The sequence below is a fragment of the Sorex fumeus genome, unplaced genomic scaffold (genome assembly GCF_029834395.1).
Source record: "Sorex fumeus unplaced genomic scaffold, SorFum_2.1 ptg000149l, whole genome shotgun sequence".
NCBI classification, from domain to species: domain Eukaryota; kingdom Metazoa; phylum Chordata; class Mammalia; order Eulipotyphla; family Soricidae; genus Sorex; species Sorex fumeus.
In genome coordinates, this window is record NW_026606206.1 from 6,609,924 (window position 1) to 6,633,193 (window position 23,270).

The 23,270-nt window shown below is 42.9% G+C and overlaps 1 protein-coding gene across 2 annotated transcripts in view; it reads left to right on the forward strand.

Annotated features, from left to right (window-relative positions):
- Positions 1-23,270, forward strand: part of PIP5K1B (phosphatidylinositol-4-phosphate 5-kinase type 1 beta) — a 403,907-nt gene that overhangs the window by 206,120 nt on the left and 174,517 nt on the right. For both annotated transcript variants that reach the window (XM_056106896.1, XM_056106897.1), the window contains exon 4: positions 13,661-13,791. In XM_056106896.1, coding sequence (XP_055962871.1) covers positions 13,661-13,791 — 131 coding nt within the window. The remainder of the gene's footprint in view (positions 1-13,660; positions 13,792-23,270) is intronic.

Below are 23,270 nucleotides of genomic sequence, written 5' to 3' on the forward strand. Positions count from 1 at the left end.
CTCGTTCCAGACTGTCTTTCCAGCCTCCAGTTCTGTAATTCACCCCAACGGTTTCCATACAAGTCACTGACTGCTGCTTCTCTAGGAAATAAATTCTCACCTCTTAATATGACTGTCAGCTTCTTTAAGGCAAGGGCAGGTCCTTTAAGGCAAGGCCAGTTCGCTTCTGTATCCCCAGTGGTTGGAGAAGGCCTAGTAGTTGCAGAGGTGACAGCTGACCTTCATTGCTATGATCTGCTGCCCAGACCTTTCGTATCTTTCAGGTCTCAGCCACTCTACTAACTCCACTAATCTAAATATCTTCAATCTCTTGACCTCAGTCATACGACTTTTTCTTTTTCTTTTTTTTTTAGTTTTTCTTAATTTTACTAGACCCTTACAAAGTTGTTCATGATTAGATTTCAGTCACAGAATATTCCAACACCCATCCTTCTACCAGTGTACATTTTCCTAGCGCCAGTGTCCCCAAGTTCCCTTCCATCACCCCACCCACCCCACCCCCCAGCCTGCCTCTATGGCAGGCACTTTATCTATCTATCTATCTATCTATCTATCATCTATCTGACTGTCTGTCTGTCTGTCTGTCAATCTCCTTTTGGGCATTGTGGTTTGCAATATCGATACTGAAAGTTTATCAAGAAGAATATCCCGTAACTACTTTTTATTTTATTTTTTATTTTATTGGGCTAGAGCGATAGCACAGCGGTAGGGCGTTTGCCTTGCACGCAACCAACATGGCCGACCCGAGTTCGATTCCTCCGCCCCTCTCGGAGAGCCCGGCAAGCTACCGAGAGTATCTCGCCGGCACGGCAGAGACTGGCAAGCTCCCTGTGACGTATTCGATATGCCAAACACAGTAACAACAAGTCTCACGATGGAGACATTACTGGGCCTGCTGGAGCAAGTCGATGAACAACGGGAGGACAGTGACAGTGACAGTAATTTTATTGAATCACCGTGAGATACAGTTACAAGCTTTCATGTTTGAGTTACAATCATACAATGATCAAACACCCATCCCTCCACCAGTGCACATTCCCCACCACCATTTTCCCCATTATAGACCCTGCCCTTTCCCACCTTCCTACTGCTTCCATGGCAGACATTTTTTTTAACCCTCCAATCTTGCCCAGTGTGATCATTTCCATCTATTATTGTCATACTACTCTTTTCTCTATCTTACCTACCCTCATCCCTACACACACTTTTGGTTAATTCCAACCATTGACCAGTCCTCCTAACCCCTGTTGTCCCTGCCAGTGGATACTCTTTATATATATATATATATATATATTATATATATATATATCACATATCACTGTATCACTGTATCACTGTCCTCCTGTTGTTCATTGATTTGCTCGAGCGGGCCCAGTAACATTGTGAGACTTGTTACTGTGTCTGGCATATCAAATACTCTCAGTAGCTTGCCGGGCTCTCCAAGAGGGGCAGAGGAATCAAACTCGGGTCAGCCATGTTGGGTGCATGCAAGACAAACGCCCTACACACTGTGCTATCACTCTAGCGCATATCACATATATAATATAATATATATTATATGCCACAAATGAATGCAGTCATTCTATATCTGTCTCTCTCCTTCTGACTCATTTCACTCAGCATAATACTCTTCGTGTCCATCCATTATAGGTGAATTTTTTACTTCATTTTTCCTGACAGCTGCATACTATTCCATTTTATAGATGTGCCATAGTTTCTTTATCCATTTGTCTGTTCTTGAGCACTCAGATTGTTTCCAGATTCTGGCTATCGTGAATAGTGCTGCAGTGAACATAGGAGTGTGGATGATGTTCCTGCTGTCTGTTTTTGGGCCCCCGGGGCATATTCCCAGAAGTGTTATAGCTGGATCAAAATGGAAGCTTAATTTCTGGTTATTTGAGAAAAGTCCATATTGTTTTCCAAAAAGGCTGAACCAGTTGGCATTTCCAACAGCATTGAAGGAGGGTCCCTCTCTCCCAACATCTGCAACAGCACTGGTTTCTCTTGCTTTTTTGGATGTGTGCCAGTCTCTGTGGTGGGAGATGCTATCTCATTGTTGTTTTGATCTGCAGCTCCCTGATGATTAGTGATGAAGAGCATTTTTTCATGTGCTTTTTGTCCATTTGGATTTCTTCTCTGAGAAAAGTTTCTGTTCATCGCTCCATTTCTGATAGAGAATTGGATGTTTTTTTTCTTGTAGAGTTGAATCAGTGCCTTGTATATCTTTGATAGTAACCCCTTATCAGAAGAGTATTGGGTGAATATCCCTTCCCATTCCTTTGGCTCTCTTTGTATCCTTGTCACTGTTTCTTTTTCAGATAGTCCCATTTCTTTGTTTCCACTTGCTTGGTCAGTGGTGTTTGATCTTTGAGGATCCCTTTAGCTTCAATATCGTGGAGTGTTTTGCGGACCTTTTATTCAATGTGCCTTATGGATTTTGGTCTGATGTTGAGGTCTTTAATCCATTTTGATATTGCTTTTGTGCATGGTGTTTGATAAAGGTCTGGGCCCATATTTTTGCATTTAGCTGTCCAGTTTTACCTGCACCACTTGTTAAAGAGGCTTTCCTTGCTCCACTTCACATTTCTTGCTCCCTTATCAAATATTAAATGATTATATATTTGAGGGTGTGTGTGAGGATGTTCATTCCTATTCTATTGGTCTGCGGATCTGTCTTTATTCCAATACCATGCTGTTTTAATGATTATCACTTTGTAGTGCAGTTTGAAGTTGGGGAAGGTGATGCCTCTCATCTTTTCTTCCCCAAGAATTGCTTCAGCTATTCACGGAGGCTTATTGTCCCATATGAATTTCAGAAGTGTTTGATGAGTTTCTTTGAAAAATGTCATTGATATCCTTATAGGGACCGCATTGAATCTGTATAATGCTTTGGGGACGAACAACAGGATGATCGTGATCATATTCCAGCAAGCTTTGAGGAAAAGAAGTATCAGAGTCAAAGGAGAAGAGGGAAGGGAAGGGAGGAGAGGAGAGGAAATAGAGGGGAAGGGAGGGGCAGAGATAGGAAGTGGAGGGAAGGGAACCATTTGAAGATATTGTTTGCTCCAAGTTGGAAAAAAATGGTTGGAAAAACAGTAAAAGAGATTCCCTTAGAACAAGGACTGGGAGGCTTCTTCTGCCAAAATCCATTTGGATATTTTTAACATCATTTAGATATTTATAACATCAATTGGTAGATTGGCCAACAAGAAGCTTATATGTCAGTACCAGCTTATATATCATGAACCAGGGCCAGATCACAGGATTTTGTGGATGATTTCTGCCTCTGTCTCTGAGGCTCCAGAAGGAATAGAATCTTGGTTTTAGGGCTTCTAAACTCCAGAACTAAACTAAAAGTAATTACTTTGTGCTGGTTTAATACACCAAGTTTATGATGGGCAATAATAGAAAACCAGCCACTGGGAGGAACAGGAGAAACTGGACAGCCTGGGAGTGGGGGGTGGGGGGGAGATGGTCCCGCTTCCACCAGAAGGTATCAGGCTGCCAGGATTCTCTATCACAAACCCTGCCCAGTGTTGCCATAGTTCTGCAAACCATTGTCTGCCCCACTTTCTTTTCTTTTTTTCCCTTTTTTTTGTTTTTGTTTTTGGGCCACATCCAGAAGTGCTCAGGGCTTACTCCTGGTTTTGCTCATAGGGATCACTCCTGGCAGGTTCAGGGAACCATATGAGGTGTCAAGGATTGAGCTCTGGTCAGCCATGTGCAAGACAAGAGCTTTACCTTCAGTTCTATCTCTCTAGCTCCCATCCACTTGGTTTTTTTGGAAAAAAAATTCTATGCTTTCTTTCTTGAGCACAACTCCAGGAACAGGAGTGAGAGCCTGGAGCTAGACTTGAACTGGTGAAATGAGGGTGAGGATTAGGAATCACTGCCAGAACAAGAATGACCCACTCTTATGGCCCAGTCTAAGACGCCCTTGTTAAGAAACATATCTAATTTAGAAGTAGATTCTATAGATCTGGAAAAATAGAATGTAATGGAAAAGGAGAAAATTATGTTGGACCCTCTGGAGAAGTTAACATATGGAAGAAATTTCAGATGCAGCTGTTTAGGGTTTATGGATCTTTAAGTTTGGTTTGCTCAAAAGAGAAGGCAGGAAGGAAAGAAAGAAGGAAGGAGGGAAGAAAGGGAGGAAGGGAGGGATGGAGAGAGGAAGGGGAAGGGGGAGGGAGGGAGGGAGGGAGGGAGGGCTGAAAATTCTTAGGATCCTTTGAAGGATTTCAAGCAACATTAGATTTGTGCTTTTGAAAATAATCCCTCTGGTAACATATATATTGCCTAAAATCCCACAATTAGTTCATCCAAACCCCTCCGAGGGAAAACTGCCTTGGACATGAAAGGTTTTAATACTTCCTTCTAAAGCCAGTGGTATCAGATGGCATATGAAGTAATCTCATTTCATAGACAGTGTGTTATATGGAAAGCAGTTTCCTGCAACCAATGTGAGATCATTAAAAGCTTCGTGTTGTCAGGATTATTGTTCCCCTAATAGCAGGTTGACTAAGATGTTTAGTGTTATGGTTACTCTCATCATCATTATCTCATTGTTCAAGTCCTTCTCTTCCATCAGATCCATCTCCCACAGGGAAGATCTAGGCAGGGAAGGCATGGTGCACAGTGTGGACAGAGGGGGTCATTCCTGGCTCTCCCACACACCAGCCAAGGATTTAGATCAAGTGAATCTCACAGAGCCACAGTTTCTTTACACAATCGCTTCCTTAAAAACTTCACAAACCTACAATAACCTCTCGATGCTCAAAATCAGTCCTTCAAGGGGGTAGGGCTTGGCAAACGTCAGCGCACAAAGGCAGGATGACGTGGATTTTCCTCTTAGATTAACCTCATCCCTAAATGCATTTGGGTCAGTTAAGAGTAGCTCTGAAAGTAAATGTTTGTGGTTTGCTTTTGTGATATTAGATGACGCTTTCTCCAAGTATCAAATAATGTGTTCGTGGTTTTTGTAGTATCCAGGCAACAGGCTGCCTCCACCTATCCCTTGAAGAGTCCTGAATTAAAAATAGACCCTGTTTGACTGTGCTCTGAAACCTAAACCTATATGCTTTGAATGAGTCAAAGCTCACGGGCATGCAGTTACAAGGGAAAATGATCATGGCCTTAGAACACATGCAAAGCCAGGTAGAGAAAAATCAGAGGGGCTGAGTGTGGGTGATGTGAGGCCATCTCTCACCACAGGCTTGCTTGCAGCTCTGTGCTTAGAGGTGGGTGTCTCTCAAAAAGAAGAGATTCCTGGGGTGTCAGAATGTCCAGGGGAACTGCTGGTTCTAGGAGCACCACTTGATGTACTGTGCACAAAAGATTCTTTGTCCTCATCGTCATTAACTGATTAGCTAATCAGAGATGCCCCAGGTAGCATCTCAAACTGTTCTCACAGTTTTAAGGGGCATCTAGCTTGAGAGGGATTGTGTTCGAAAACACTATGACTGCTCCCACCCCGCCTAGTGTCCAGTGGAGAAATCTCAGGTGATAGCACTTAAGAAACCACATCCCACAGTGCATATAATCAGACGTGTCCATGCTGCAGACGAGATGCCATCTAATTATAGCTGCGTGTCTCATTACTAACACATTTCATTTTCTGTGAAGGGGTGTTGTTTCTTCCATAGCAGCCAAATATCTTTTGCTTTTCATTTCCCTCATCTGACGATGGTCTTTATACTGGCTTAACAAAGTGCTTTCCAAGTGTAAAGCTGCCCCGTAGTTGGGGATGATCGGAAGCAAATGAAATATTTTATTTCTATCTCATTTAAAAGGGCTCCTCTCGTTTGCTGAGGTCAAATGGCCAGACTGAAGAAGAGAACTTGGGAGTTCAAGCTCATTTTGAAAAAGCAGATGTGGGAACAGTGGGAATTACAGCCAGGCTCAGCTGCATGGGTGGCAGGTCCTTGCAGAGCCTAAATTTCCACCTGGAAAGTGGGCATTGGCGCCACTGCTGTTCAGGTCTGTGGAAGAGTGAGATGAGCTCAGAGATTCTGAGATTAGAGGCAGTTTGTGTCCTGGTTTAGGATGAAAGCCAGATTCCAGTATGAGCCGCAACTCCACCTCCACACTTGCTCAGTGATCATGGGCTGTTTCTAAACCTCCCGAGCCAGTGACATGGACGATAAGAGTAGTAGTGCTGGTAATGATAACAATTATAGAACTGACCTCAGAGCCCTTAATACAATCAAAAGCCCTAAAATCAGAATGCCACTTTGTAAACACTGACAATGTGTACTATGATTAGCATGAATGGTGATTATAATTGTTATCCCTGTATCACAGATAGGTGGTCAAAAAGATGAACTTCCATTATGATTTTTTAGTTTTTCCATTAGAGCACTTGGGTTTTAAGAAGTCTGGAAATAAACGTATACATTGCAAGCCAGTTTTTTTTAAAAATTTTTATAATGGAAGATAAATTTCTACTATTTTTTCTTTTTTTTAATTTTTATTAGTGAAACACCATGAGGTGCAGTTGTAGACTTACAAAGTTTTGTGCTTGGGTTTCAGTTATACAATGATCGAGTACCCATCCCTCCACCAGTGCCCATTTCCCACCACCACGGATCCCTCCCAACCCCCATCCCCCCCCATCCCACCCTGCCTCTGTGGCAGGGCATTCCCTTTTGTTCTCTCTCTCCTTTCGGGTGTTGTGGTTTTCAAAAGAGGCATTGAGTGGCAATCATGTTCGGGACCCATTTCTTAGAAATTTTTTGCTTGGGTTTCAGTTATACAATGATCGAGTACCTGTCCCTCCACTAGTGCCCATTCTCCACCACCACTGATCCTTAAACCTCCCTCCCACCCACCCCATCCCCCATCCCACTCTGCCTCTGTGGCAGGGCACTCCCTTTTGTTCTCTCCTTTTGGGTGCTGTGGTTTGCAAAAGAGGAACTGAGTGGCAATCATGTTCGGTCTAGAGTCTGCTTTCAGCAGTTTTTTTTTTTTTAATGTGAAACTAAGCATATGTCAATAAGATCCTTTCCAAAACCTTGTATTCATCAGGGGCTCAAAATTTAATATTTAATTGAAGGACAGTGTTTCTTCAGTGCTCCTTAGAACATACGCAATATTCTTGGACTTGGCCCTTCTAAACCAGACATTTTGGGGCTGACATTTATTTCTTTATTTTTTTTTATTTCTTTAATTTCAGTACCTAAAGGTACTGGCAAAGGGACAAATCCACGCGGGTTCCGGGGCCGAGATCTCCCAGCCTACTCGGATTGGAGTCGAGCATCCTCCACCCAGATCCTCCAAATTCCAGTAGGCGGGGGTCACACCCACCACCTGGCCCCCTAGCGCCGTGTAATCCCATCAACAGCCAAGACTCAGAGACTATAAAATCCAGCTCCCGGAACCGCGCGGCCGCATTTGCGGCCATGCGACATCTTATCAGGACATCTTTTATGACATCTTATCATCTCATTCCTAGTTTGGACAAACTGGCAGGCTACCGAATGTAGCCTGCCCACAGGGCAGAGTCTGGCAAACTCCCCGTGGCGTACCAAATATGCCAAATACCAGTAACAATGATGGGTCTCATTCTCCTAAAGAGCCTTGAATAGAATCTCAGGGTTAGGATGAAAGAGACGTTACTAGGGCCTGTTCGAGGCATTCGACAAATAACAGGAAGATGAAATGGAAAAAAAAATTTCAGTGCCCATTGATAACTTTTACAAAGTCTTAACTGTGTAGAGTAGATTCAGAGTGAAATTGAAAGGTTGGTGCAGAGATTTCACATGTATCACCACACACACACGCGCACGCGCGCGCACACACACAATCTCCCCATTATTACAAACCCCGCATTAGAATTCGTTACACTTGTAGCCTCCAATACATCTGTTACAGTTGATCAGCATCCAATGGCAACATTATCACCCAGGTCCACTGTTGATATTTTAGTTCACTCCACTGCTGCTGTGGATTTTATGGTTTCGATGGATATATAAGGTATCTATCAATGATATGGTACTAAGTATCTTTACTGCCCTAAATAAAAATCCTCTGTGCTGCCCTATTTAAAACGGCTCTCCCCCAGTGCCTGGGAATTATTGATCTTTTCTCTGTCTTCATAGCTTTTCCTTAAGTTTCTTTAATTGGCATTCTCAGTGATTCTCTTGCTTCCCTGTTGTTTGGAAACAAGAAGTATAAATCTACCATTTAAAAAGCTGTTCACAGGACATTTTTGCGGCCACGCGACATCTTATCATCTCATTCCTACTTTGGACAAACTGGCAGGCTACCGAATGTAACCTGCCCACACGGCAGAGTCTGGCAAACTCCCCGTGGTGTACCCAATATGCCAAATACCAGTAACAATGATGGGTCTCATTCTCCTAAATCTGAAAGAGCCTTGAATAGGGCACTTTTTAAAAAAAATCTCAGGGCTAGGATGAAGGAGACATTACTGGGGCTTGCTCGAGGCAATCGACAAATAAGAGGATGGTTGTAATTGATTGATTGATTGTGATCAATGGAAAGTAAATCATCCAACATTTCTCTCTGAAAATCAGGCTTAACTCTTTTGCAAACCACAACACCCAAAAGGAGAGAGAGAACCGAGGGGAATGCCCTGCCACAGAGACAGGGTGGGAGGGGGGGATGGGGGGTGGGAGGGATACTGGGATCCGTGGTGGTGGGAAATGAGCACTGGTGGAGGGATGAGTATTCGAAATAAAAAATAAATTAAAAAAAAAGAAAAGAAAAGAAATAAAAAGCTGTTCAACCATTATCTTTCCTGCCCGACTCATGTCACCATGTAAGGAACCACCAACTTTCTGACCTTCATCCAGGACTAACTGTTCCTCTTCTGAACATTGTGATGAAAATGGTTTTATTTCTCAGATGATGGTCCTCTGGTTCATTTTCATGGGTTGATTTTCTTGAAGTAAATAAGGTTTCTGAATAGTCAGTTCCAGTTACTCTTCTTTGGGTCACATCATCCTCTTTTGAAAGATGGGTAAAGGTGCTCAGAAATTCTTCGTAGGTTTGCTCGTGACAACTGACAAACTTATCAAGAACATCGTCAACTGATCGCTCTTCACCCGTGATCTCCAACGCTGATATCTGGGCAGGCATTCCTATTCACAAGGCCACTTCACCTCCCATTCCCTACTTTTCCGCTATGGCTCTCATCCAGTCACTTCGCACTTCGGGTGTCCTAGACTGAGTCTGACTTTTTGGGGAAGACAAATGAATACACATATAATTACAGTCGAGCTTCTGTGTTTAGTAGAACAGCCTCTGGGCTGTATGTGACTCCCTGAGCACTTGAAATGTAGCTCGTGGGACTAAGGGAGTGAATTTTAAATCGGAATTTTCTTTCAGTTTAAAACAAAAGTTGATGGCCAGGGATTGTAGCTCAGTGGTAGAATGTATGCCTACCACAAGTAAAGTCTTGAGTTTGATACCTACCACCACAAAAGTATAAAATAATTGGAAATACAAGTTGCTCTTCGCTGCAGTTATTATGAAACTTTTTTGTTTCTCAAGTACATTTGTAACGAGCTGTATATGTCAATCTGCTTTTTCAAGTATAAATTGTATGACACCAAATCCAGCTTATTTTTGATGGCAATGTAGTGACTATATTTAAAGTGTTATGAGTGTAAACTACATGTTGGATTTCAAAGAATTAATGGGCTGGAGCGATAGCACAGCGGGTAGGGCGTCTGCCTTGCACGCAGCCAACATGGCCGACCCGAGTTCGATTCCTCCGCCCCTCTCGGAGAGCCCGGCAAGCTACCGAGAGTATTCGATATGCCAGACACAGTAACAACAAAGTCTCCAATGGAGACGTTACTGGGCCTGCTCGAGCAAATCGATGATCAACGGGAGGGCCTCGAGCAATGTAAAAATGGTATAAATCTTTGTTTTATATATATATATATATTTATATTGGTTACATGTAGGAACAATATTATGGACATGCCTGTTTAAATAAAATTTATTATTATAAGAGAGCCCGGCAAGCTACCGAGAGTATCTCGCCCGCACGGCAGAGCCTGGCAAGCTCCCCGTGACGTATTCCATATGCCAAACACAGTAACAACAAAGTCCCCAATGGAGACGTTGCTGGGCCCGCTCGAGCAATTTAAAAAATAAAAAGCTGTTCACGATCATGCCAGTCTTACCATTTTATACTTGCAGTGATGCCATGGCATGCCCACCACTTGCTGTGCCAAGACCCCTCCTGTCCTTCCCCCTCCCTTGGATCAGAGGTCTATTTTGCGGGTGGAGTGTGGTACTCATGAAGTGCTCATGAGGCCCAGAGGTCCAGTGGGCAATTCTCAGTCAATCTGGCTGGTGATTCAATGCCTGAGTGCTGCCCAAGCCCTGTGTGATGCAAGGGATGGCTATCCAGGCCACACCAGCAGTGCTGGGGCCTCTAGGACCCTCGTTGCTTAGGGGAATATGTAATGCTGGGCATACTCCTAATCCCGTAACCACTGTACCAGCTCCTGCCTTTCACAGTTCAGTGACCTGACCTCAGGGTTCGTTTCCCTTAGGGATTGTCTAATCCCTTGCTTTCTTGCTTGCTTTATATTCTGCATATGTGCAAAATCATCTGGAGTTTGTCTTTTTCTTCCTAACTCACTTCACTTGGCATGATTTCCTTCAGTTCTATCCATATTTCAGCAGACTGCAAGATGTCATATTTTCTCATAGATGATATTACATTGTGTACACATACCATAATTTCATTATCCGCTCACTGGTTGTTGGGCACTTGGGTGGTTTCAGGATCTTGACTGATGCAAATAATGCTGTGATGAACATAGGTGTGCGTATGTCCTTGTGAATTAATATTTTTGTCTTTTGGGAAAATGCCCTGGGAATGGAAATCAAGGCACAGGAGGAAACTCTATGCTTAATTTTTTGAGAATTCTCTAAATCTTTTTCCAAAGATGCTTAAACAGGGAACAGTCCCACTAATAGTGAATGAGATTCCTTTTTTTTTTTATCACATCCTCACTAGAATTTACTGTTTCTGGACATTTTTATATTGACCATTGGTGTGAGGTGATACCTTATTGTTGTTTTGATTTGTATTTTCCTGATAATCAGTGGTAACAACTTTCATATGCCTGATGGCCATTTTATGTCTTCCTTGAGGAAGTGTCTTCGTCTCCTCTTCCCCCAACATCACCTTTTTGTTTTGCGTTTTCTGTTTTTTGTTTTGGGTCTCGATGCTCAGGGCCTACTCCTGGTGAGGCTCAGGGAACCATATATTGTGTCAGAGATTGAACCCAGGCTAGCAGTGTGTAAGGGAAGCTCTCTCCTTACCAGTGTACTATTTTTCTGCTCCCTTTTCCCATTTTTGGATGAGTTAGCTTGGTTTTGTTTTTGAGTGTTGAGGGTGGGTTATGTGTTATAAATTTGCCCCTTGTCTAACGTATGATGTGGGAATGTTTATTACCGATCACTAAGGTGAGTCTCCTGCAATTTTAACTACTTTATATGGCCAGGACAGAGTCAACAAAGAGTTGGGGTGTCCATGTGTTTGGCAGATGTTTCACTAATTGATTGATTGAAACTCAAATATATCATTCTGAATCCAGAGTCAGGAACAGGGCATTAGGGAGGACCAGCACTTTGAGAGCATGTTAGTCTGTTAATAGATCTGAAATGTTCAGGGTTAGGGTCCTCTGGAAAATAGATAGCTCTGAAACAATGTTTAACTTTGGGTCCTTTGGAAGTCCTGATGTTCTATCCTGTGTTCTGAGTGATGAGCTAGAGAAGATATATTTGATGCAGGGTTAAAATGAGAAAAATCCATTTCAGCCATCAAATGTCAGGACTCTTTGTACAGAAGGTCATGGATGCCGATTGGTAGCATTTCAGAGCTCAAGGAGGTAGTATTAAAATAGCGGCTCTTTTGTTTTGAAAGCACTAGTTGTACTGTGGGCCTAAGTCTCAGCCATGCTGTTGTCTTGCCATTCTTTCTGCTTGAGATCTTAAACAAAGGTACACGTTGAAAAACACAACTCTGGGGCTGGAATGATAGTACAGAGGGTAGGGCACGCGACCAACCTGGGTTTGATCCTAAGCATCCCATATGGTCCCCCAAGCATCACCAGGAGTAATTCCTGAGTACAGAGCCAGGAGTAACCCCTGAGCATCGCCGGGTGTGACCCAAAAAAGCAACAAACAAACAAACAAAAAAAAAAACCACCACAACTCTAAGATCATTTTCTCACCTCCCTGCAGGGAGAAGTATAAGTAATTGTCCTCAGAGCAAGCAAAATGATTTAGTGAGAGAGATTGAGGCCAGTTATGTGGTGGACATGGCTGGCAGTACAGCTGAGCCTGGCTGGAGGAGATGCCAACTCAGGGGACATTGTAAGAGAACAGCTTTGTTCTCTGTGTATTATGTTTGTGATAGTAGAATATCATCCAGATGGCCCTAAGATTCTGAGAGGCATGCGTATAGAGGGATTACTTGAAGCCATTGGTTATCTGGATAATTAAGGAAGTATGAGGCTCGTGGATCACACTTTTAAAGATACTGCAGATACATATCCAGAATATGAGACATTAGTGAAGAAGCAACCATAGGGCTGGAGCAATAGCACAGCGGGTAGGACGTTTGCCTTGCACGCAGCCAACATGGCCGACACAGGTTCGATTCCCAGCATCCCATATGGTCCCCCGAGCACCGCCAGGGGTAATTCCTGAGTGCAGAGCCAGGAGTAACCCCTGTGGATCACCGGGTGTGACCCAAAGAGCCAAAAAAAAAAAGCAACCATAATACATCCTCAGATAATGCCTGGTATTCCCGGATGTGAATCACTGATTCAGGTATTTATTTTGCTTCTACCATGTGTACATGGTACTACATGAGGCACTGCCATGCATACAACTATACACGTTTTCACTGGTAACAAGAATGTTTTTTTTCTCATTTTACTAAATTGAGTTATTGTGCTATTTCTCTTATGTCAGCTACAAATATAATATATATACAGACATACACATCTGTGTATATACATATAGGTGACAGGTTATTGAGTCAATTTAATATTATGTGGTAATATTCAAAAAGTAGTAAAAAACATTGACCTTCACTGCTTTGTGCCTCATCAGAGATCAGTGTAGGAAATTTTAACTATGGGTTGGTCCATGGCAAAATCAGTAAACAATTTCCAAATTAAGTTTTGTGTGTCTCAAAGATGACGTTAATTTTCTTGTTCTTATTTGTTATAAAAATGAAATATTATCCCTGAAAAAATAAGCTTTTTAAAACTTCTGATTTAGAAAATGTGATTTACCATTTATCTTACATAGTTATATGTTACATACATATAGTTATCTGCTATATACAGAAAAGTTTCTGCCAAGTTTCCAAGTTCCTAATGTACACAAAAATGGGAATTTGGGGCTATAATTTGACCTTGGAAACATTTGTAGATAAGATTGCCACCAAAATAGTTCTATGACCAAATAAGGGCCACTCATATTTGAAATAGATTTTCCATCAAAAGAAGACATCTCTCATCTTTCCAAACCTGTCTTGCTTGTTGCTTAGGAACCAAAGAAAATCGTTATTCCCACTTTCCTGTGTTTTGCCATATGTGACATTGAGCAGGGACCCTAACTGGCAAGACTGACTCTGGTACCCTTGTTTTCTTCGCAGACTGCATCATCTGCTATCAAAGGTGCTATTCAGCTGGGAATAGGATATACAGTGGGTAATCTCACCTCCAAGCCAGATCGAGATGTTCTCATGCAAGACTTTTATGTGGTGGAAAGTGTGTTCCTACCAAGGTAAGACCATTGTTTTGTGGTGCCTTCCATCCTTAAGCTCCTCCCTATGACGTCCCTGTTCAGACACCTTTTTTTTTTTGTCATGTGCCTGTCTGTGGTGCTGGTGTATAAGTTGGAATTTTGCAGCACCAGAGGAAGATCAAATGATTGTACTGTCTATCACATCAGAATTACTTGTGGTTTTTTACATGGATATGCTAAACAGGTGTTGTCTTAGGGGCAGGTTGTAATTAGGTGTGAAGATGTCTGAAAGACCACATAGGAAAAAAAAAGACCACATAGGAGGGAAAAATTTGGTGAGTCAGTAGTAGGGCGTTTGCCTTGCACACAGTCAACCCGGGTTCGATTCCCAGCATCCCATGTGGTCATCCCATATGAGCACAGCCAGGGGTAATTCCTGAGTGCAGAGCCAGGAGTAACCCCTGTGCATCACCAAGTGTGACCCAAAAAGAATATAAGTAAATAAAAAAGAATATCTACTCGGTTTAGAAAAAAGGGGGCAAGCACGAAGTTGTGACTGGTGCCAGGTTTGGCTTTCTCTAGTTTAAAGATGCCCTTGGTTACCAAGATGGGCCTGCATATCTGAATTCATTTGAAAAGATCCTCTTCTGTGATAACTTTAACTTTATGAGAATTCTGATGTTTTGACACTATGCTTTCAGAAACACTAGTCTTCAGTACATGCTCCTTCTAAGGTGAAGTCAGCAAGCCAGTATGAAGATATTTGGTAGTAAAATGATGACAAACTGTCTAGACATCACAGAAGTGTTCACTTAAAAATGGTTCAGATGGTGAGACTTAAATTATGAATGGAAAAATGAAAAGTCTAGTGCTATCTTATCATAGGGAGAAAAGCAGCCTTGAGTAAATTTCAGAGTTCATCAAGCCTAAGAGGGGCTCTTCTGAGAAAATCATTTAGCATTTAATATAATTTCAACTTGGAAACTTGGAATTTCTTTTTATTAAAAAAATTTTATTGAATCACAGTGAAATACACAGTTAAAAAGTTGTTCGTGATTGTGTTTCAGTCATATAATGTTTGGAATTCTTTAAAAGGCTTATAAGGATTGACTTGTCAGGCATATTTATATCTAAAATAAACTCCTCTCTCCAAAATAAGCCATTTTAAAATAATTTATTACTGAACTTGGATAAGTTTGACTGCAGGACACTTTTACCGGCAGTGTTCTCATTGTCTTATTTTTTTTTTTTTATGTTTTGAGGGTTGGTACACGTATCTCTATGACATATCAGTGGCTTAAAATCAAATCTTCAAGTGACTGTAGCCATGAAAGGCACAAAGGAACTCACAGATAGAAGAATCGTGGCTCTCAACCCGACCTACCTCAGTTTACTTTAAATGCTCTGGGCCAAAGAATAAAGCTGAATAAATTTTCTTCTCTGGCAGGCAAGAGAAAACTAGTTTCTGGGCAGCAAATAGATAATGCTTTCTTTGTGACATTGCTCTTCTTTCAATAGTTGGAAAAAGTTCTCTGCATTTTTTCACTTTTTTTTATTCAGAATGTCAATTTTATTATTTTTAATTATTATTTTTAATCACCATGAGATACTGTTACAAAGTTTTCCTGTTTGAGTTTCAGTCACAGAATGATCGATCACCCAACCCTCCAACCAGTGCACATCTTCCACCACCAAGGTCCCCAGAATCCCCTCATCCCACCCGTCCCCCTGCCTCTATGTCAGACAATCTCCCCCATACTCTCTTTAGTATTACTTGTTACGAATAGCATTAAGACATCACATGGCTGCTAGAGCTGCCATGTGCTCCAGGAATTCTAAAATTTTAGATAATTAGGGTCTGGCGAAGTCTCTGCAGTGAGCTGTTCGGTTCGAGACTCTTTTGTGTGTCTCTGGATCACGGCCATTAAGGAGCTTAAGGAGAGCCATGTGGGCATGACCTCCAGGATCCCAGGGGGGTAGGGGGTAGGAGAGTTGAGTGGGACTGGCCATTTCTCTCTCCCTTGAGGCCTGGAGTTTGTCTTCACTGAACCCACGTACCTGCACTTCTCATTGGGTTCTGGAAGTTGGCAGCTGCCGGGGTTTTTTAGGGGACAGGTGGAGGGACGACACCTACCCCCATCTGAGGCACCCCGGTGATGTTGGTCTGGCTTAAAGTACAGAGGCATCTCTGCAGCGAGCTGCTTGGTTCAGAGATTATTTTGTGTGTCTCTAGATCATGGCTCCGGTTTCCATCTTTTCAGAGAAATAAACTATTGGCATATGCCCTGCAAGGTACACCCACTTGCCTGCAGTGTGCCAAGCTACAGGCCCTAACTTCGGCTTTTGATCTCTTTCGAATTTATGGGTCTCTGAAATAAGGCCAATAAATAAGCTTGTGTAGCTGAGCCAGAGGTGGTTTGTGGGTGTGTCCGCCACATACAGAACTTTTGGCCGTTCAGTTTCTTGGTAAACTTGGCCCCAAGTTGTTGGGATCTGGCCAAAGGCACAGCAGCAATTTTGGAGTATCAGGAAGTCTGAAGGCACCATCAGGCTGCTGATGTACTCACCCTGCAGGAACAGGTTGACCTGCTGGCAGCACCATATTCCCATTCTCTGCATTTTTAACAGTGTCTTTTTTTTTTAAGTATTAGCTACATCCATTCTTTTGCTGTCTAAAATTAGGGGTCCTCAGGAATTTTGCTCCATGGCTTGGAGGCCAGGCACACATGCTAGGGGAAAAGGGAGCTCAGATAGAGAAGGGAGCACCAAATAAAGGGTGTTGGGAGGATCCTCCCAGGATGGGAGAAGCGTGCTGAAAGTAGACTATAGACCAAACATGATTGTCACCCATTGCCTCTTTTGCAAACCACAACACCCAATAAAAGAGAGAGAACAAAAGGGAATTCCCTGCCACAGAGGCAGGGTGGGATGGGGGGGATGGGGGTGGGATGGATACTGGGACCTGTGGTGGTGGAAAATGGGCACTGGTGGAAGGATGAGTATTCAATCATTGCATAATTGAAACCCAAACACAAAAATTTGTAAGTCTACAACTGTACCTCATGGTGTTTCACTAATAAAATTTTTTTTAAAAAACCCAAAATAAATAAATTTTTAAAAAATTAGGAGTCCTGAATTTATCTAAGAAATTCATTATGATTTTCCAGTCTTGTGATTCCAGTAGATGAGTTTGTAGGAGGTTATCACTCCCATGTGTAGGGCTTTTACCCAGGTATTTAAATTTTTTTTTTCCTTCATTGCCAAAGAGCAAGGTGATAGATAAGAGCTCTTCTGTGTGAAGGTGTCTGCTGGCAGTGAATTTAGGAACCAGGAGCAGTTCTAGCTGAAGATGGGTATATTAGAAACGCATGGGGTCTGTTTACAGTGTCCAGTGAGCAGAGTCAACCCCCTGAGAGAGCATGGCCCGAGTATAAGGACTCCAGAGTGGCAGCATTCACATCAGCCAAGTCTGGTTAAATATGCAGGTTTGGAGGCCTGGACCCAAACTAAGTCAATAGGAAACTGTGGGGTTGAGTCCTGAATCCATTTGGACAAACTTTCCAGGTGATGACTCTAACCACCTAACCATTTGAGAATCACTGGCCTAAAATGTTGTTTCCTGTTTTAGAGTGATATGCCTTCCGGTTGATCCTAAATCTCTTGGGATTACTACATGATTCCTGGCAACTACTAAATTTACAAATGGTTTTTAAATTCATATCTTAATGTAAATTATATAAATTTAATCACTAAATGAGACTGTACCATGTGAAATGCTTTAGAAGAAAGTACCTAATGGGGGGACTTCTGAGTGCCGTATGTATATCCTTTATACATGAAGGATTTTTTGCCAATCCACTTCATCCTTATGATTAGGACAAAATGAGTTCTCTTTCATGCATTTCTTTGGAAGCAGAAAGATGAAGTTGCATAAATACCTGGAATTTGTGCCCCTGACCTTAATTCTATGGTTCCCGGTTGCAGGGGCAATGTGAAAATGGCAAGCAAGGCTACTGGGAAGAATAATAGTAAGCTCCCTCTTCGTAGAAGCATTCATTGTAACATTTAAAATATAATATGGGGGACTGGAGAGATGGTGCAGTCGGTAGGGTGCTGACTGACTCAGGTTCAATTCTGATCCTCTATCTGGTCCCCTGATACACACCAGGAGTGATTCCTGAGTGCAGAGCCAGGAATAAGACCTGAGCACCACCGGGTGTAGACCCAAACCAAACCAAAACATTAGATGATGTTATGTGTGACTTAAAGAAACACAGCAAGGTAGCAAAAAAAGGGGCCCAAGGCAACACAATGGGAGAACTGATCCCCACAATGGAGTTGATAGGTTCGAAAGGGAAGGGCATTAGGGCTTCGGGGAGGGAGGTGGGTACACTGGTGATGGTGTGATGTTGGAATTATGTACATGGGAAGCCATCATTGACCGTATTATAAACCACAGAACCTCAGTCAAAAAGAAAAACTAAAAATATCATGTTAGCATCTTTTAAATGTCCTTATTTCGTTAGACATCTGATTCAGAACAGATTTTTCAAAAAGATGTTCTTGTTCCTGAGTTATCATGGTCAATGCTAATGTTTCACATGTTCAAAAGTACTAACTCTCCACCACCACCGAGTGCCTGAGACCATTCACAGAACAAGACTTTCAGCAAATACTTTATTGTTTAAATGACATATCCTAGAACGTACTTAACCTAATCAGAAGAACGTCTTAGTCTTGCTTCAGTTTCCTTATCTGGGCTCTGTTTCTTCGTTGAGCAAAGGGTTTGTGGACCGTCTGTTTCCCATTAAAAGTGCCATTGATCATCTTTTGTGCACCTTTCTTCACCAGGCCATGCTGATACTATCTCCTTGCTTCTCCAGTAGATAGAGAGCAATCAAAGTGCCCCTCCAATAGATAGATCAGTTTAGTACCTTGCACGTAATGTGGTTTCATGGGCGTGTACACTTGTGTAGAGAGGACAAACTTACACTGTACTGTGTATTGTCATACTTCAATCAAGCTATTGACTAATGCCACATCCCCACCTACCCTTCCTTCTAAACCTGCCTAGGGAGGAGATTAGGAGGTAGACAGGACTGTTCAGAGTCTCCGGTAGCTCTGAAATTCAGTGATGTATCTGGGTCACAGTGAGAACTAATTGCTTCCGGTAGCTCGAGATGATTAAATTTATTACTGTCTTGAAGCTACAGGGTCTGTCTCCCTTAGCAACAGAAATGAAATGCATTATGTTTTTTATCTTTTAAAGCGGTCCAAAGTTATTTTTGCGCGTTGTGTATTTGTTCTACTGATAATTTCCGTTCGTAGCTGGAACGAGTCCTGCAAATACCCTGTCCCTCTTTCAAGACTTGGCAAGGCCTAAAAAACCTGAGGGATACAGATTCCCTCCCAACGGCCTGGTTCCATGAGCCTCCCAAGCACTCGGTCCAGAAACGAGAGAATCATGGCCCTTGTTTAATCTCCTTCTTGCAAATTTTGCATGGCAGATAGATTTGCATGCATAAATGGGATTTAAGAGACAGAGGATGTTTCAACATGTTTGTTCCATGTAAACATGGACCTGAGGGACAAAGAAAAATAAGGTTTTCAAGTACAAGTGCCGACTATATATAACCAATCTATTTTATCAATATATTTTATGACATAGAATATTAACTTCTTATTGTTACCTTTAATATGTTACCTTTAATATGTCTCCCAAAAATTATTTACATAAAAAAGCCCTGACAGTGCTAAGTGACTTATCCTAAAGCTATGGAACCGGTAGGTAGTAATAGACCCATGATTTAGACTCATAAGTAGACTCAAAATTTTGTCTTCCTTGTAAGGTAGCGATGAAGCACAGGAACAATATTTCCTCTTTCTTGAATCAGTAAAACTATCCAGCTCTTCCTTAGAATTAAGAACCTAATGTGCCTCTCTGGCGTCTTGACAACCAGCTCTAATCCTTTCCTCTATTCCTGCCCAGGGACTTCATGGCCACCTTCTCTGGGACAAGAAATTTGGTTTGAAAGATGGCAATAAATCCTAATATCCCTTTTCATATTCAAGAATATATATCTAACGAAAGAATTTATAACGTGTCTTGTATTTTAAAAACTCTTCCTTGAAAAATGAAATTTAGTATTAAATTTAGTACTATGAGAATTGTAGCCAAAAACAACCATTAGACATTTATTTGATTGGTTATCTGGGATTGGGGGAGGGAGGAGTGGAAAATAGTGTGTCTTGATTTTGTGTTTGTTTAAGGCATTCGCCTTGCTCACGGTCGACCTGGGTTAAGTTCCTCGGTCCCTCTCGGAGAGCCCAGCAAGCTACCAAGAGTATCCCACCCACACGGCAGAGCCTGGCAAGCTTCCCATGTCATATTCGATATGCCAAAAACAATAACAAGTCTCACAATGGAGACGTTACTGGTGCCCGTCAAGCAAATTGATGAACAATGGGAGGACAGTGCTACAGTGTTTTATTTTGGTTTGGGGACCTTGCCTATTAATGCTAAAGGTTATGCTTAGCTGTGTCCTCAGGAATCACTCCTGGCAGTGCTTGGGGGATCTTATGGAATGCTGAGGATCAAACCCAGGTTGGCCACATGCCAGGCAAGCATCCTACCTGCTGAACTATAGCTCCAACCCCATGTTGTCGTCTTCTTCTTCTTCTTCTTCTTCTTCTTCTTCTTCTTCTTCTTCTTCTTCTTCTTCTTCTTCTTCTCCTTCTCCTTCTCCTTCTCCTTCTCCTTCTCCTTCTCCTTCTCCTTCCTCTTCCTCTTCCTCTTCCTCTTCCTCTTCTTCTTCTTCTTCTTTTTTCTTTTTTGTTCATGTGGGATTTAAAGATACACATGTGAGACAGATCTTTCTTTTTTTGTATGTGACATTTAATTAAACACAGCCATGGCACATGTCATCAGTGTGTCCTTTTTTTTACAACAACAGTACAATCGACTAGTGGTGACAGACTCAAAAAGATTACCAGCCCCTCTGCATATAGATGTTCAGCACTAGATTATCTGTGGCTGGAACACAAAGTTGGCAGAATATTCTTCCAATGATGAAATGAGTCAAGGGAGCTGTCTCAAGCGAACCAAAACATGATGTGCCAAAACATTTGTAAAGTCAAAACTCTTTTTAAAAGTGTATTCGGTCATTATGTAACAAGGGTGGGGGAAAGTTTTCTATTGATTTGCTATTGATTAAAGCTATATACCTCTGCCTACAGTTCAAAATAAAAGATTTTTGGCATGCACTAGTTATTATATCTTATTTTAGCTAATGTTAAATTCAATTTACCAGAAGGTTCAAAGCCAGTTACCCATAATGATGATGGCTAGCACAGTGGGTAGGGCGTTCGCCTTACAAGCGGCCAACATGGCCGACCCGAGTTCGATTCCTCCGCCCCTCTCGGAGAGCCCGGCAAGCTACCGAGAGTATTCGATATGCCAGACACAGTAACAACAAAGTCTCCAATGGAGACTTTACTGGGCCCGCTCGAGCAAATCGACGATCAACGGGAGGGCCTTTACTTTTACTTTACTTACTTGGTAGATTTAACGTCTAGATACAATGAAAGCATGTGGTCCCACTAAGTGACACCCAAGAATAAATGATTTGGGATTTTTAGCTCTCTTCCACTAGTACTCTTAAAGATTAACTCTTGGGAGGCCTCAAATGGATAAACATGAAGAGTATCATGCTGAGTAAAATGAGTCAGAAGGAGAAAGACAGACAGAATAATTGTACTCATATGCAGGATATGAAAGACATAGTATGAGACTAATACCCCAGGACAGTAGAAACTAGGGCCAGGAGGATTGGTCCATGGTAGGAAGCCTGCCTGCCTCAAGTACTGGGGGAGAAAGTAGTTGGGATAGTGAAGGGTCCGCTACGACAGAGATAGTTGGAGATGACCACTCTGGATTAGAACTGTGTGTTGAAAGTAGGTAAAGGAACTGTCACGGTCCTCCCACTGTTCATTGATTTGCTCGAGCAGGCCCAGTAACGTCTCCATTGTGAGACTTTGTTGTTACTGTGTTTGGCATATGGAACACATCACGGGTAGCTTGCCAGGTTTTGCCATGCGGGCGAGATACTCTCGGTAGCTTGCCCGGCTCTCTGAGAGGGGTGGAGGAATCGAACTCGGGTTCGCCATGTTGGCTGCTTGTAAGGCAAACGCCCTATCTGCTGTGCTATCGCTCCAGCCCAAGTAAAGGAACAAACATGATAATCTGTCCATACCTGTATTGCAAACCATAAATGCCCAAAAGGGGGTGGGGGGGACAGGGGGGGGGGAACAGAGAGAGAGAGAGAGAGAGAGAGAGAGAAGTGTCTGCTATAGAAGCAGGCTGGGATGGAGGAAACTGGGGGCATTGGTGGTGGGAAATGTACAATGGGGGATGGGGGAGGGGTGTTCGAATATTGACTGATACACAACCATGAACAGCTTTGTAACCGTATCTCACAGTGATTCAAATACAATTAGATAAATAAACAAACAACCCAATAAAAACTGGCGCCTGGCTGGCGAGATGGTACAGGAATTCCGGGACTAGCTTTGCCTGCAGCTGACCTTGTTTCAATACCCAGCGCTGTACATGCTTCCCCCGTATGTGGCCGCGCCCCCAAGCACAGAATCAGAAGTAACCTCCCAGAATCTCTAACTAGAGCCCCCCAAAACAAAGGGCCAGCGAGAGCACAACAGGCTTAGTGCATGCTTTCTGTGCAGGAAACTAGGATTTGATCAGGCATCACATGGTCCCCTGAGCACTGCGGGGAGCACTCCCCAACACAGAGCTGGGAATAGTCCCTGAGCATTACTGGATATAGTCTCCCCCCCGCAAAAATCATTCATTCATTTTTTTTCATTCATCATCCTGTTATTCGTCGATTGCCTCGAGCAGGCCCCAGTAACGTCTCCTTCATCCTAGCCCTGAGATTATATTCAAGGCTCTTTAGGAGAATGAGACCCATCATTGTTACTGGTATTTGGCATATTGGGTACGCCACGGGGAGTTTGCCAGACTCTGCCGTGTGGGCAGGCTACATTCGATAGCCTGCAAGTTTGTCCAAAGTAGCAATGAGATAATAAGATGTCATAAAAAGATGTCTTGATAAGATGTCGCGCGGCCGAGGTCTTCCGCTGCCGGAGCCCTGGTCAGGGCGGGGAGGAAAGCTCAACCCGCTCCCCTCCAAGGGACCCTGGCGAGGAACAGCCAGGCGCAGGGGCAGGAAACTGCACTGGTCTCATCCGGGAGCTGGATTTTATAGTCTCAGAGTCTTGGCCGCTGATGGGATTACACGGCCCCAGGGGGCCAGGTGGTGGGTGTGACCCCCGCCTACTGGAATTTGGAGGATCTGGGTGGAGGATGCTCGACTCCAATCCGAGTAGGCTTGGAGATCTCGGCCCCGGAACCCGCATGGCTTTGTCCCTCTGCCAGTACCTTCATGTGTGCGGAGAGTGGTCTCGGCATGGTTGTGGCTGGTCCTGGAGGTCTTTGGCTGCCG